The 15412-nt window shown below is 59.0% G+C and overlaps 4 protein-coding genes across 4 annotated transcripts; 2 read left to right on the top strand and 2 right to left on the bottom strand.

The window, feature by feature from the left end:
* Positions 1–127: 127 nt before the first annotated feature.
* BDZ90DRAFT_232749 (hypothetical protein) lies at positions 128–1341 on the bottom strand (the record flags this gene model as incomplete). Its single annotated transcript, XM_025506370.1, has 1 exon — positions 128–1341. A coding segment is annotated over exon 1 (830 nt), but the record flags the coding sequence as incomplete, so codon positions are not given.
* A 237-nt stretch (positions 1342–1578) lies between these two features.
* BDZ90DRAFT_280112 (beta and beta-prime subunits of DNA dependent RNA-polymerase) lies at positions 1579–7482 on the top strand. Its single transcript, XM_025509244.1, has 3 exons — positions 1579–1900; positions 1965–2126; positions 2197–7482. The coding sequence occupies exons 1-3, from the start codon at positions 1716–1718 to the stop codon at positions 7289–7291; spliced, it is 5442 nt and encodes a 1813-aa protein (XP_025361808.1). The 5' UTR covers positions 1579–1715; the 3' UTR covers positions 7292–7482.
* Positions 7380–8514, bottom strand: BDZ90DRAFT_260859 (hypothetical protein; the record flags this gene model as incomplete). Its single annotated transcript, XM_025508306.1, has 2 exons — positions 7380–7814; positions 7897–8514. The coding sequence occupies 2 exons, from the start codon at positions 8512–8514 to the stop codon at positions 7380–7382; spliced, it is 1053 nt and encodes a 350-aa protein (XP_025361807.1).
* Positions 8515–8880: 366 nt separating this feature from the next.
* BDZ90DRAFT_280110 (hypothetical protein) lies at positions 8881–15297 on the top strand (the record flags this gene model as incomplete). Its single annotated transcript, XM_025509243.1, has 2 exons — positions 8881–12599; positions 12675–15297. The coding sequence occupies 2 exons, from the start codon at positions 8881–8883 to the stop codon at positions 15295–15297; spliced, it is 6342 nt and encodes a 2113-aa protein (XP_025361806.1).
* Positions 15298–15412: the final 115 nt, after the last annotated feature.

Genomic DNA, 15412 nt, shown 5'->3' with positions numbered 1-15412 from the left:
GCCGCACCGCCGCACCGCCGCCTCCTCTTTTCGGCTGCACGGATCTCTCGCAGCGAGCGGGGATCTCGACTCGCGTGGCTGAAACGCAACCAACACCAATCAAGACCCTGAACGCCGGCACGTCTGGCCACTTCTCAACATAGATAGCGATTCATTGCTCGCAGTAAGCTAGAGCTTGCCCGTCCACCCGACTCTGTACATTTTCAATGGCAGCCTCCAGCCGTGCCCTCTGGCCTCCATCCTAAATTTGGGCTCGAAAGGATCAAAGTCGTATCGCTCCAGCCTTTCCAGTAGATGCGGTATCGTCGCCGCTCCCACCAGCACCGCTCGCCCTGCTTCATTGCCTACTTTTCCCCCCTGCAAATTCTCCCTGATATCCCTTCTGGCAGTGATGAGGTAGTCATTCGCCCGCGTAGCTGTTTCGAAGACTGCGTCCTTGAAGCCTTTCGCCATTCCACCTTGTCGTTTTACTTCTTCCTCGACCACCCCGTGCTTCTCAAGATACTCGGCAGGCAGGATGAGACCACGAGCAACCTCGCTCATCGGCGGTTTGCGATTTTTTGCTACTCTGCCCACGACATTGCCGTCTGCACCTGTATCCTTGCTCGGCGTCAGCTTGACGCCCATTCGCATCGGCGTGTCCACGATTGCCTCGACAAGGCCATGCGCCTTGCCTAGGTGGGAGAAGATCTCGTCTGTTGCGCGGTCGTCGACGCCTGCGAGATTGAGCTGGAGGTAGAGCTGCCGAGAGTAGATGCGCTCTGCTGCTGCCTCTAGTTGCTGCAGTGATGGGGCCGTTGGGGACGACGACAGAGCAGTCTCCCATGCGTCCACTATGGCCTCGAAGTGGTCTTGCACTACCCCTCCCCTCTTTCTGACCTCTTGATCCCATATCAGCTCCTCCAGCGCTACGATGATTGGATGCTTGTATCTCCTACCTTCGCCACGGTAGCATGCACCGATGGCATCGCGCCACCATCCATACCTGATGCGTCCGAGGATCTCGCCTGATACCGTCGAGGGGACATGCGCCAGCTCTAGGAAGAGGGACTGCAGCGTGAGGTAGTGACGTCGCAGTGGAGTCGGCCAAAAGTAAGAAGCCAGGTGAGAAGGAGGATGGAGGATGCGAAGCGGGGCTAGAGACGGGTCTGGTTGAGCTGACGACGAGACGGTATTGGACTTGCGTTGCTGCTGAGAAGGCGGGGCAGGTGCAGGCTGTTGGCTTGCATGGCTGGCATAGCTGCGAAGGAGTGTCGGGCGCGAAACTACTGATGCTCTACCGCGAGCAATGCGGATTGCGTTGGTTGAAAGAGCTTTTCCTGTCATGGTGGTTAATGGCGGTGGCCCGTTGAGAAGGATCGACGACTCGAGGCTCGAAAGTTGATGAGTAAAGGTCGAGCCAGTCGCCCTTCCGTCTGAGCCGTTGCTCCACAACCTCAAGCCTCGCCTCTCTGATCGGAGCGGAAGAAAGGGCCAAAGTGAGACGACGAGCTTTCTTCGTCGGAGCGGCGCGAGAGAAATTTGGCCCGAGTTGGGAGAAAGTGTGGGTGTCGTCTTCCGCTCGCTCGCTCGCTGCTCCTTCGTTGCCGCTTCCTCATCCTCGCCCTCACCGTCGCCCGCACCTCGTCGTCCCTGCTCGCCAGCATACACGCTCCTTCACCTCGACTTGCGTGGGAGAGAGTGACGACGAGAGCCATTGGCCCCTACCCGCCAACATGGACATCACCCGCCCAATCTCGTCGACAATCGAGGGGACGAGCTTCTCGCTCCTCTCGACAAAGGAGATTCGGGCCATGTCTGTCAAGCAGATTACCAACCCGGTCCTCCTTGATGGTACACAGACCCCCACAGCTGGAGGACTGTACGACCCTGCATTCGGTCCGATGAAGAAGGATGACATGTGAGCGATGAGCCCCAGGGCGCAGCATTGCTTGAGCTCCGAGCTGACTCTTCCTCACGCTCAGTTGTACCACCTGCCGGCTCAATCACTTTCAATGTCCTGGCCACTTTGGTCATATCGAGCTCCCGCAACCCGTCTTCCACCCTCTCTTCATGACGCACGGCTACAACTTGTTGCGTGGGACTTGCCTCTTCTGCCATCGATTCAAGATTCCGCCATTCCAGATGTGAGTGTGCGCCAAGGAAACAACAATTGCATTGCTGAGCATCACGCTGACATGTGCTACCTCACAACAGGATCCTGTACATCGCCAAGCTGCGCCTTCTCGAGTACGGCCTCGTCCAAGAAGCGGATGACATTGGCCAGGAGTCACTACTCGGCCAGTCCAACTTTGCCGACAATGAGAACGCTCAGCTGTCCAACGCTCAGCCCAATGGCGCTGACGCAGCAGACGGCGATGGTCAAATCGATGTGCAAGCCATGGCAGATCAGCAGCTTGAGTCCATTGATGAATTCCGCAAGCGCATCGACGGCATCGTCGGCACGCACATCTATCACGCAACAAGAAGAGGAGTTCGACGAGGCCAGGCGCATGGCCAGCTAGCATACGCCGCCAGGAAGGCAGTCATTGCTGAGTTCTTGAAGGCCGTCATCACGCAGAGAAAGTGTCGCGCATGTCAGGCTGTCAGCCCCACGTTGCGAAAGGATGGCTTTATCAAGATCGTCGAGGGCGATCTCAGCCCAAAGGACAAGGCGCTGCACGCTGTTCTCGGCATCACGAGGCCAGACGTCATTGGTGGCTCCTCTTTCCAAGACGCTAGCGATGCTCAGGAGCACCAGCCCATCGACAAGGCGGGACTCAAGGAGGCAAGCAAGGCCAGCAAGGTAGCGGGTGGCTCAACGCGTGTCATGCCACCAGTCGAGTGCAGAGGAAACCTGCGACGCCTCTTTGAGCGAGAGTCGACCATCTGCTCCCTCATCTTCGGGCGTCGAGGAGTCTTTGAGAGCGGCAGATCAGATCGTATCCTCGGCGATGTGACAGAGTCATCCTCATCATCCACCAACCCCTTTGAGACGCCCAATGGAGCGAGCGCAGACGCTTTCTTCATGGACGTCATCTCAGTCGCTCCTACTCGCTTCCGTCCTGCCTCCGTCATGGGCGATTCCACCTTTGAGAACCCGCAGAACTCGCTCCTAACCAACATTTTGAAGGCATGCATCAAGGTGCGAGAACTCAATGCTGCCCTCGACGAGCTCAAGGTCAAGCACAACGCTCTGGGCGAGAACGGCGAGATGGACGAGGACGAGGTTATGCGGGCGCAAAAGGAATGGGGCGCCAAGCGTCGCGAAGGGTTCGACCGCCTCTTCTCGGCCATGTTCCAGCTGCAGGTAGAGGTCAACTCTTTCATCGACTCGAGCAAGAACCCCTCTCCCGAGTCGCAAGGTCGCCTCAACCCTCCAGGTGTCAAGCAGGCACTTGAGAAGAAGGAGGGCTTGTTCCGCAAGCACATGATGGGCAAGCGTGTCAACTTTGCCGCTCGATCCGTCATCTCGCCCGACGTCAACATCGAGACAAACGAGATCGGTGTCCCGCCCGTCTTTGCAAAGAAGCTCACCTACCCAGAGCCGGTGACGGCTGCGAATGTGCATTTGATGAGGCAGCTCGTCATCAATGGGCCGGACAAGCATCCGGGCGCCGTAGCTGTGAGAGCTGAGGATGGGACGGAGACCCTGCTCGGTCGCCTGACGCTTGAACAGCGCACAGCGTTGGCAAATCAGCTGCTCACGCCGCAAGAGGGTCGACAAGCAAAGGGCGCCTTTGGCGGTCTGGGCGCATCGACTCGCACTCTGGTCGCAAACAAACAAGTGCTCCGCCATCTTCGCGACGGAGATATCCTCCTCCTGAATCGTCAGCCCACACTCCATAAGCCGTCCATGATGGCTCACCGCGCCAAGGTACTGACGGGAGAGCGCACAATCCGCATGCACTACGCCAACTGCAATTCGTACAACGCCGACTTTGACGGAGACGAGATGAACATGCACTTCCCCCAGAGTCAGGCTGCACGCGCCGAGTGCTACAACATTGCCAACACAGACAATCAGTTCCTCGTGCCCACGAGCGGCAAGCCATTGCGCGGTCTCATTCAAGACCACGTCGTCGCTGCTGTGTGGATGACGTCGAAGAACACGTTGCTCACGCGCGCCGAGTATCAGCAGCTCCTCTATGGCGCTCTGAGGACGGAGGACGACTACTTGCCATACGACCGCATCCAGACACTTCCCCCCGCTATCCTTCGCCCGCAGCCGCGCTGGACAGGAAAGCAGGTCATCTCGACGATTCTTCTCAATTTGAAGCCCGCAAACGCTGCAGGGCTGAACATCAAGAGCAAGGCCAAGGTAGGCGGCAAGTACTGGGGCAAAGCGCACGCTCTTGAGCAGGATGTCATCATCGAGGATGGCGAGCTCCTCTCTGGTGTGTTCGACAAGAACCAGATCGGTGCCTCTGCGTACGGAACGGTGCATGCCGTCTTTGAGCTGTACGGCTCCGAGTCTGCTGGCAAGCTCCTCTCGATCTTCTCGCGCCTCTTCACCAAGTGGCTGCAGCACTCTGCCTTCACCTGCCGCATGGACGACCTCATCCTCAGCAGCAAGGGAGACACAGAGCGACGCTCCCTGCTCAACGCAGGTATGGGAGACGGTAAGACTGCGGCGCTGGACAATGTCGGTCTCGGCGACAAGAGCAAGGACGACCCAGATCTGGAGTACAATCTGCGCATCCGTCTCGAGGAGGTGCTGCGCGATGATTCCAAGATGGCTGCCCTCGATGCAGCCATGATGTCTGCCAGCAACAAGCTCGCATCAAGCGTCATCGACTCTTGCATTCCGAACGGCCTAGCAAAGGTGTTCCCGGAGAACAACATGCAGATGATGACCGTCTCAGGCGCCAAGGGCTCGCCAGTCAACGTCTCGCAGATCTCGTGCCTACTGGGTGCTCAAGCGCTTGAGGGACGACGTGTGCCCACGATGATCTCAGGAAAGACTCTGCCGAGCTTCAAAGCTTTTGATACCTCAATGCGTGCCGGTGGGTTCATAGAGGGTCGCTTCTTGACGGGAATCAAGCCGCAGGAGTACTACTTCCACTGCATGGCGGGACGTGAAGGACTGATCGACACGGCCGTCAAGACGGCTTCCTCCGGATACCTGCAGCGCTGTCTGATCAAGCATCTCGAAGGGTACAAGGTTGCGTACGACTCCTCGGTGCGCAACGCCGATGGCTCGGTTCTGCAGTTCAACTACGGCGAAGACGGCTTGGACACAACCCGATCCAAGTACCTGGACCAGTTTGATTTCACGGCGCAGAACTTCACGACGTATGTCAATCGCTACAACCCGAAGCAGCTCGCCCAGGTGTTCAAGACGGAGGATACCGAGGCGATCAAGAAGCACTTGAAGAAGGCTCTCGCTAAGCCGCACAAGTACGCCCCGGTTATGAGCCAATGGAACCCTGCGCGCTACCTGGGATCCATGAGCGAGAGCTTTGCAAGGGACGTCGAGGCTTGGGTGGGCAAGAACGCGTCAGGCCTACTCAAGGAGTCGAAGAAGTCGAAGAACAAGCGCAAGCACGGCGACGAGGACGGTGCGGCAGCCGTCGCATCCACAGCAGCCAAGCTGGCGTCCTCACGCCAGCCTCTCGACCCTGAACGCTTCAAGGCCCTCATCTCTGTTCTCTACCTACGCGGCCTCGTCGACCCAGGCGAGTCGGTCGGTCTCCTTGCTGCTCAAGGAGTAGGCGAGCCTTCCACGCAGATGACGCTCAATACCTTCCACTTTGCCGGGCACGGTGCCGCAAACGTCACCCTTGGTATCCCGCGTCTGCGAGAGATTGTCATGACCGCCTCGCAGAACATTCGCACCCCGATCATGAAGCTTCCTGTGCTGGATAGCATCACGGACGAGCAGATGCGCACCTTCTGCAAGGATGGCTCGAGGCTACTGTTGAGCCAGGTGGTGGAGAATGCAGTCGTCACCGAGAAGATGAGCGGCAAGTCCCTTGAGACAGGCTGGAAGAGGCAGAAGACGTACGAGGTGCGCTTGAACCTTTTCCCCATGGCTGAGTGTTCGGAGGAGTACAACGTCAAGCTGGAGGGCATCTTTGCTGCGCTCGAGGCGACCTTTGTTCCCATCTTGGAGCAAGAGATCGTCAAAGAGTTGAAGAGGCTACGCAAGGATCGGGTGCGCCAACAGGCCGCCATTGGACGTGGCGAGACCTTCAATGATACGCCTGCGGCGCAGCAAGACGACGAGGCCGCCGCGGGCGACGGAGACGCTGCGCAAGGCAAGAAGGGTTCAGCCTCCGCAGCATCAGCCAAAGCTCAAGCTTCCAACCGCGCAGCGCAAGACTCAGACTCGGACGACGAGCCCGAAGACGAGGACGAGGCGAACAATGACGGTGACGCAGACGATGCGAAGCGCAAACGCAAGGCTGGGGCTTTCGCTTCGTACGAGGACGTGGCGGACTCAGACGATGATGAGGGTCGACCTGATACTGCTGAGAGCATCGAGGCCGCTTTTGCCAACAGCGGCAAGGAGAACACCAATGGCCACAGCATGCGCGATGGTGACGACTCCGACTCTGAGGAAGAAGGCGATGCCATGCCAACGGACATTGCAGACCGAGTTGCCAATCTTGAGGCTGGTCTCCAGGAATCGAGCAAGTTCGTCACCTCCTTCCGTTTTGACTCCAAGAAGGGAAGCTGGGCGTCCCTTTCCCTCCAACTGGGCAGTAACGAGGACAAGCTCCTCTTGATGAACGTCGTCGAGCGCGCTTGTCGACTCTCTGTCGTCCATGAGATCCCGCGCATCTCTCGCATCCTCATCCCTCCTGCCGAGCCCGGCGTGACGGAGCGAAGCTTCACGGCAGAAGGTATCAACTTGCGCGGCATCTGGGACTTTGCACACGGCGTGGTGGACCTCGACCGACTGTACACCAACGACGTCGGTGCCCTCCTGCACACCTACGGAGTCGAGGCAGCTCGCGCTGCAATCGTAGCCGAGATGTCGGGCATCTTCGGGACGTACGGTATCGACGTCTCGATGCGTCATCTCTACCTCATTGCCGACTATCAGACCTGCGATGGTGGATTTAGGCCCTTCTCTCGTGGTGGTATCGCCAACAACGAGAGCCCCTTGCTTAAGGCCAGCTTCGAGATGACCATGGCCTTCTTGGGACAGGCAGCTCTACATGGCGAGAGCGATGAGATGAATGGGCCTAGTGCTAATCTCGTAGTAGGCAGGCCAGTGCCCGTGGGTACGGGCAGTATGCAGGTCCGTTTGCCCCTCCCGCAAGCGGCAACTGCGCCTATGCCTCAGGTGGCGGCTGCGGCGTAGATGTAGGGGATGAGTGTTCATCGTGGTTGTGGATTATCGACGTGGCTCTGCAATGGTACAATTGTGACAAGATCGAATAGACGCCCCTCTAGAGCTTCCCTTTGCCCGCACCCGTCTCATTCCAGCTTCTCTCCAGCACATCCCCCTCCTGGCTAGCCTCCAGTGCCATCTGCGGGCCATCCTCATTACTTGACCCCCGCCGTTGCGCTTCGTACCACTGCTTGATGACCGCCACCACCTCGTCGTACTTGCCGCGCAGCATGTGATTCGCTCCCTCGACCAGGTGGACTTGACCCCACGTCGAGCCCGTCCCCGACTGAGTGCGTGCATGCTTGGCGGAGAGGCCATTGATGTAATACCCGACATCGGCAGAGGGGACCGTCTCGTCTGAGGTGCCGTGGATGAGGAGTGGCGGGGAGTGTGAGGGGTACCGAGAGACGTAAGAAGCAATTGGGTAGGAGGCGAAGGATTCTACTGCAGCAGGAGTGACGCGGGCGGTGACTTGCTTCCCAGCTACTTTGGCCTGACGGAAGGGATGACGGGGGCAGAAGGAGGATGTTAGAGCGTGCGCCTTGATAGGCAGATAGGGATTGGCGCCCGCTCACCTTCCACTCAAAAAAGCCCTTGTCCTTGAATTGCTCCGCATACACCTGATCGCGATCGTGTATCCTATCCATGTTCCATCGTCCACACAGACTGACCCACGCTGGCGGTGCTCTCCCGCTGCCTGCTCCTCGTTGTCTTCTCTTCTGAATCCACCGCCTCTCCTCGTTGTCTACAGTGCTACCACCTTGCAAATCATCATCTCCATAAGCCTCACTCATCCATTTCCACCCAATGAGGCTCCCGCGTGAATGCCCGATGATAGCTTCGACCTGGTAGCCATACTCTTCCTCCATCCATTCGACGACGGCGTCCAAATCACGACAATCCTCGTGGAATCCAGCCATATCCCATTCCTGGCCCTCGAGCAGCGGCGAGTCAGCATTGCCTCTGAAATCGAAGCGCAGCGAGTCAATGGGGAGGGACGAGGCGAGGAGAGGGTGAAAGGATTGGGACTTGTGGGAGAGGACGCCGTGCAAGATCAGAGCCAGGGGACGACGCACTGCTGAGGAGGACGGATCATGCTGCGAGAGGATGCCTGCGAGATCGATCTTGTGGTCGGAGCGCGAGGGGAAGGGAATCTTGATCTCCGTCTCTTTGCGCTGTGAGGATGCGGACATGATGGAATGGATGTGGGAAAAGAAGAAGCGTTGCCTCTGGTTGGCCGGTCCAGCTTGGAATCAATCGGGCGCCTTCAATGCCGGCCAAAGGCCAAGTCCATCGAGCCGCCCGCTGCTTCGCTTCGGCCTGTGTTGCTCGCCCCGCCGGCTCTGGGCGTCGTGGACTGCAGAAGCGCAGCATCGAGGATGCAGGCGGAAGCAGAGGCTCGTCGGCCCCTTTCGCCGCATATTCGAGAGCTCCGAGAGCAACTCGCTCCCCTTGTCTCCTCGTCAACACAAACGTCAGGAACGGAGAATTGCTCCCCTTGCTCCTTTCCTTCACCATCAGCATGGAATCGTAGACTCACAGACCTACACACGCGCAACATGGCGTCCTACCTCGATGTCCAGCAGCATCCAGCATCGGACTCAACTGCATCGGACAGCCACCATCCTCATTCATTACGAACGCAAGGCGACCCGCATGCGCACCAGCCTTTTAGACGGTACTACCTTGGTCCCTCACCCGTCTCGCTACAGCATGCATCGAGGGTCGCAGCAGCATTGAGACAAGACGATGAAACAACAGATCCCATCGGCATTGCAATTGCGGGCAGGGAAGGCTTCGTCCTCCTTCGCGGACCGGCGGAGGAAGACGAGGAAGAGGGCGAAGACACCGTAGGAGGGCAAAGACTTGGAGAATCGAGCAAAGCTCCTCACACACGTCGCCAGCCTTCATTCCACTCGGACATCATTGCAAACTCTTCCTCTCGAACTCGCTCATCCAGATGGGCAATGCGCAGGGATCCATCTGCCGCTTCAGCCGTCAGCTTTGCCTCTGCTGCATCCATGCCTGCGGACACGTCCTCGAGGAACGACTCGCGACTTTTAGCCAGATCGTCCACGCCGCCTGGAGGACGTAGCAGCCGAAAAGCTTCAGGCATCCGAAGAGAGGGCTCCGCCATGGCTTCTCTCGGCGCCGACCTACCAGATGCTGGGTCGAGAGTTGCAAGCACAAGTCTCGCTGTCCCGTCGGACAGTCGTCGACTGTCTTTCGACATGTCTGCTAGTGGCAAGGGCAAGGGAAGGGCAGACAGCAGCTCGAGTGTACCCGGACAGCCCTCACAAGCCGTAGCTGCGTGGAGAAGGGCGCATAAGGGTCTACCAATGTCCTCGACACCCTTCGACGTTACTCTGGACGATGCCTATCAAGGACGAGATCATCCAGGTCCAATACATCTTCAGGTTCCCTCGGACGAGCCCGTCTCACCCCGTGACAAGCGTTTAACCTTACGCGGCGTCCCTTCGATCCAATCACTCACCCCATCACAACGTTCTTCCCGCCAATCGCTACGTGGCGAGTATGCGAAAAAGGGATGTCAAGACCCGCAGAGTTCAGCAACGCATCCAACGGAAAGCTCAGAAGCCAAGACAGGAGGCATCCTCAACATGCACCGCATGCAAGGCAGCAGCGAAGCTGAAGCGACCAAAGACTCGCAACAGCAGCAGACGCGCTCTACCTCTGTCGCACACTTCACCACTCCACGGAGACACCCACAGCGAGACGTCTCAACGGCGTCACGCCTTCATGGCGGCCACAGCCATGAGCGGGAGACTTCCCGCTACTCTCGTATGAGTCGCGCCTCAACTGCCCAGACATTAGGCAGCAACTTCTCATCCGCCACAGGACGCTTCGCCGCCTCTTTGGGCGCTGGCTCATTCGGTGCTTCGGGCGGCTTCCGCGCACGCATCGTCCGCGTCTTCAAGCCTTCCGCCTTTGTCTCTCGCGAAACTCCTGCCGACTCGCCAGATAAGTTGAGGCAGCGAGGAGCGAGTGCTGCTGAGCTGGCTGGCAAAGTCAAGGAGACACGGCGCAGATGGAAGGGTGGCGTTGCTCCTGGTCAGGTGGGGACGAGCGCGGGAGGCACCAAGTGGGTAGGGCAGAGCTTCGAAGTTGGCTCGAGATTCTGGGACGTTGTCGAGCATCGCGAGAGGGAGGTCAAAGCGGTTATGCTGGACAGGGAGAGGGACGAGAAGCGACGAGGCAGTGCGGGTGGAGAAAGCTCGCTCTCACACAGGAGACGTGTCTCAGCGGGCGCGCCGGATGTGATCATTGAGGAGCCGCCCGAGGATGCTGCGCGTGAGGATGGGCCGAGGAGGGGTGAGATGGACGGGCCTCGCTCCCTCCACCGAACGCCCTCTGCTGTGCTCAATCAGTTTGCTAAAGATGCAAGCATGATGCAAGATCAGCGCCAAGAGCAGAAGGAGGGAAGTGAAGACGGCGGCGACGGGCATCAACGCTGGCTCAATCGCCAGCAGCGGAGGGATCGTGAAGCGAAGGTCTCTGATGGAGGCAAGTCGGAGGGAGAAGCCGACAAGACATTGACTTCGAATGGCAATGCCAGCTCTGGAGCATCAATGAAGGCCCTGCACCCCTCTCAACCTGCGGCTCCCGCCTCTCCGCCTCAGTCTCCAACCAAAACGAAGGTCTCGGACTCTCCTATCCCCCGACGTACCGCAGTCCGAGAGTCGCCCCGACCCAAGTCCCTCATCATGCCCAAGCAGCAGCCTACCTCGCCAACTACGAATACAGAATCTGCAGTTGGGATCGAAGCAAGGCACGGCTGGTCGGATGTGGCTTCAATGATGTCTAAGCACTCCAGCTCTATTCAGTCCTCGGGTAAGGTAGCAAAGGGGATCAAGGACCGAGCTGAGCAGCGACTGAGAGAGGCAACTAGGTCATTCGACCGTAAGGTTGGACCCAAGAGTGGCGGTGGCAGCAAGGACGCTTCAGCAAGGCCGACATTCAAGCGGGGCCCTTCCACCATCGGCGAGGAGCACAGTGGCGTGATGGACCAATCAACAAGCATTGCAGCAGCTAGGGAGAATGTTCCCCAGCTCAAGCTTGAGGATCTGGCTTCTCCGCCACCGCCAGCGGGGGCGTCTGCTCCTCTCGAAACGAGTAAAACAGGCTGGGAGTCGGCCAAGGATTACTTTGTTGATGCGGAGCCTGGCCAGGAGGAGGCGACTGAAGCATCAGCTGGCTCAAGAGCTCAGCTCGGCGAGCCGATTGTGTTGAGCCCTCGCACTCTGTCTCAAGACAGCGAAGAAGACGCAGCACCTCGACGCATGACTCTTCAGGAAGCAACGACCCACCCAGAGCCTCCCCTCTCTGCAGACGAGAAGTACCCCGAGACGACCTTCCAGCTTCTTCGCAAGCCCTCCGACCAAGCTCTGCGCTCCCCAGCGATCAAGGGCGAAGCTTCGGCAGATACGGCCAGTGACCATGCGGTAGTGATGAACCTGACCTCCTCACCTACATCGCATGCCTCGCCTACTTCATTCGCAAATGGGGACACCTTTGGGGGATTTGGGCACAAAGCTCGCACCATGAGCTCCTCTGCGCCTCAAGCGCCGTCTGTCATAGGCAGCGACACGCCTCTCTTGAGGGGAAAGGTGAGCACGAACAGTATTGTGGTACATGATGCGCGGCCGGCGGGAGCATTTGGATCGCCTGGCAGTCACGGAGGGCTAGCACCTCCGACCGTTGGCATGAATGGCAAGGTGGCGAATGGAGATGCTGGAGAAACGCGTAAGACGGTCCAATTCGACAAGCTTCTCCCGAGGCCGACCTTCAAGAGCAGCACGTCCTCTCCGCTACTTCAACCGCCCAATGGAGGTGCTGCAGGCAACTCCAGCATTGGCGGTGGGGGCGGAATCCTTGCTCTACGCCAACGCAGGCCAGGCGACTCCGCACCAGCGCCTCCCGAAGAAGTCCTTTCCCGCGAGTACACAGCATCCTCCGCCTCTCCCTCTCCAAACACGGAGCGTCCTCATCTTTCCTTTCTTTCTCCTCGCCACGAAGCGCCCTCTGCCTCTCAACAACCCGCAGACGCGGAGGAAGAGTGGCTCACTCGTCGTTCTATACTTCGACGTGATCGCATGCTAGTCAAGAATGATTGGATTCCCAATGAGACCTTACCGCAAGACTTGGACGAGACTATCGTGCGCAAGTTCAACGTGCACCCGGGAGAGTGGAGAGAGTACATCGTTGTGCTGCGGATGGGGAGAGTGGAACTGTGGAGTGATCCGTCCAAGACAAGTCGGTGAGTATCCGGCGTCACTACTCTCTCATAAGCACCTTCAGCTGACATTCCACGAACTCCTACCCATTTGCGCAGCCTGTCCGGCCACTCTCACCGTCTGCACCTCTCCTTCGTCATTCCCCTGTCGCGAGGCTCAACCTACCTCTCCATGTTCAGCCACGTCGACCGCATCTTCTGCCTTACCTACTCACAACACTTTGCTGCAACGCACATATCCGGCGGCGGGAAGCATCGAATGCTCAACCTACGCAAGTCAGGCACCAATATCCTCTTGTTCGACGCGAGGGGTATAAGTGTGGCAGCAGATTGGGTGTGGGACTTGTGGCGAGAAGTTGGCGGGCTGATACCAGAGACACTGGAAGTGCACATTCCCGTGCTGGATCTGAGGATCAAGTTCCCTATTCCAGAGGAAATGCCCGCTGACGAGGCTGATGAGGTGACGCAGCAAGTCGCTTGCGGCGAGGGGGAGCTCGCACTCACTAACGGCACGCACCGTGGCGGTGGGGAAGGTTACACGCTGATCAATCGCGCGCACCTGTCACGGACCATCCTTCGCATGTTGAAGGGGGTGCCAGAGTGGGAGGAACCACTACAAATCGCCCTCAAACGCGGAGCGAGGTTCGAGCTCGCCTGGCGGCGAGGCTTGACACTGGACTGGGTCATCCACGACACTACTCTCGACAATCAGCCGCGCGACTGGTCGGTCCTTTGTGGCTCGGTGCTGAAAGAAGCGCGCCAGCCTGCCTTGCTCGAGTTTAGGGCGGCGAGCCACTACCCTACTACGGTACTCATGCCCGATGGAAAGAAGATGGCTGAGCCTCCCGGCCTGGAAGGGTTCCTATGGCGTGTGAAGCCCGTCTCCGGGGCTCTGACGAGGCTTTACGTGTCTACGCACGACTACCAGGCGTTCGTTCTCAAAGCGTCCAAAGCTTTTCCTCCGGATAGGCACATTGCTGTAGGAGTAGAGTCGTCTGCGGCGTACGAGCAAGGAGTGGGAGGAAACTCGAGGATCTCAGGCAGTCGGCCTCTCAGCAGGAGCAGGAGCGCTTCGTACCTTGGCGGCGGGTACGGGTACAGCGACGAGAGCGGTGCAGATGGGCAACGAAGGGGCAGTGCGAACTCGGCTCGACGAGCGAGCGGAGTGCTATCCGGCCCGCAGTCACGTCCACCGCGCACTCGCGCCGGCCGCAAACGTGCACGCGATGATACGGCTGGCGCTCTACGTCAGCACGTCCTGGACACCATTGCCTCGGTGGCCAGCACAGCAGACGAGGTCGCCGCCCAGATGGAGGCGTATCGCGCATTCGAGCGTCGACGTCAATTTGACCAGATCAGCAACGCTGACGGCTTCATCGACGTCAAAAGCATCTATGCTATCCGCTACCTCGGCGCCACCGACGAGGAAGGTCATACGCGCAAGCCAGGGCTGGACCCGCCCGTGAGCATGCCCATGCCCATGCCCACGCCACAGGAGAATGCGCCCGACGATGAGCCCGACTTGGGCGGCGAGGAGGGGCTGAACATCGCCATGGCCAACGGAGGTGATCGTACTGCCCTGCGTCGCGCAAGGCAATTCGAGGTGGTGATGACAAATGGTCGCTCCACCCGCTTTGAAGCTTACTCGCGCTCGGTGGCAAAGGAGTGGGTGGCTCGCATGCACGATCTGAGCGTTTACTGGAAGCGAAGGGAGAAGGTCGACGCACTGGAGCTCATGGAGGTAAGCGGGTGTGATCCTGCGCTCATTCGCCGGCGCAAGGAACAGGACAACCACCATGCCGGAGGAGCGCTAGCCTCTCACTCGACGCCCATCGACAATGCCACGCGCGCCCTTCTTCTCGGGAACATCTGGCACTGGTGCTCAATCGCCGGCTGCAGAGGCATTATCCACTCAGGTCACCTCTTCGTCAAGCCTCGTCCCCTTTCTCCCTTCCGGTCACGCTTCTACCTCCTCGTATCTGGCCGCTTGCTCAGCTTCAAGCTCCTCACTTCAACGCGCACGGCGAGGGGAAGGCAGAATGCTGGTATCTTTTACAAGCGGCAGGAGAACGAAGCCAAGATCATTCCCTTGAGGGACTCGTACGTTTGGACGGGCAAGCTGACTGAGCAGGAGGTCGGGGCAGCGGGCAGGTCCGAAGGAGCGGGCTCGCTGGGTCAATTCGCCTCTGGTGGGGCTACCGATACTGGCGGCAATGGCGAAGGGTACGGAGCCTTCGGCGGTGGCAATGCGGGCGGAGGAGGCAGGCACAAGGTCCCCCGCATGTACTCGGATGGATTGTTGAGCGTCGATGAGGATGAGGACTGCACCTTTGTCATCCGGTACCGCCCTGTGCGCGCAGGTAATCAGCCGGCCGACCCCGTTGCTACGCCGCTTGCGCGCAAGGCAGAGGAGGCCAAGGAGAAAGGGGTTGCGCACGGTGAGAAGGGTGCGCCACCCCCTACCGAAGGAGAGGATGGCGGGAGGGTGCAACGTGATGAGGGTCAACAGTCATCCTCCTCGACGCCGAGCACGGCGCCCATTCCCTCCCTCTCGGACTCGTCGCACACCACGCTCGTGATGCGCGCCCGATCCAAGATGGAGCGCGACTTGTGGGTCAGGGCGATTGCGCACGAGAGGGAGAGGTTGATGCGTGAGGAGGAGGGTGGGATGAGGGAAGTGAGGATGAGGGCAAAGGGAGAGACGCCTTGGCGCGGGAACTGAAGAGCATTGCAGGATCGAGGTTCAAGTCACTGTTGTACATACGATTCGAGTCGAGGACGAGCAGCTGCATCAAGCAATGCTGGATGGAGTAGCAGCGTCTCTGGGCATGTTTGAT

Source organism: Jaminaea rosea, assembly GCF_003144245.1.
Source record: "Jaminaea rosea strain MCA 5214 unplaced genomic scaffold BDZ90scaffold_8, whole genome shotgun sequence".
Classification (NCBI taxonomy): domain Eukaryota; kingdom Fungi; phylum Basidiomycota; class Exobasidiomycetes; order Microstromatales; genus Jaminaea; species Jaminaea rosea.
This window is presented reverse-complemented; position numbering and strand designations above follow the sequence as displayed.

Excerpts from the sequence above, each read along its gene's own strand:
- BDZ90DRAFT_280112 (XM_025509244.1), top strand. The coding sequence starts at position 1,716 with ATGGACATCACCCGCCCAATCTCGTCGACAATCGAGGGGACGAGCTTC. Across the intron at positions 1,901-1,964 it reads CCGATGAAGAAGGATGACAT|TTGTACCACCTGCCGGCTCA; the intron begins GTGAGCGATGAG and ends CCTCACGCTCAG. Across the intron at positions 2,127-2,196 it reads AAGATTCCGCCATTCCAGAT|GATCCTGTACATCGCCAAGC; the intron begins GTGAGTGTGCGC and ends ACCTCACAACAG.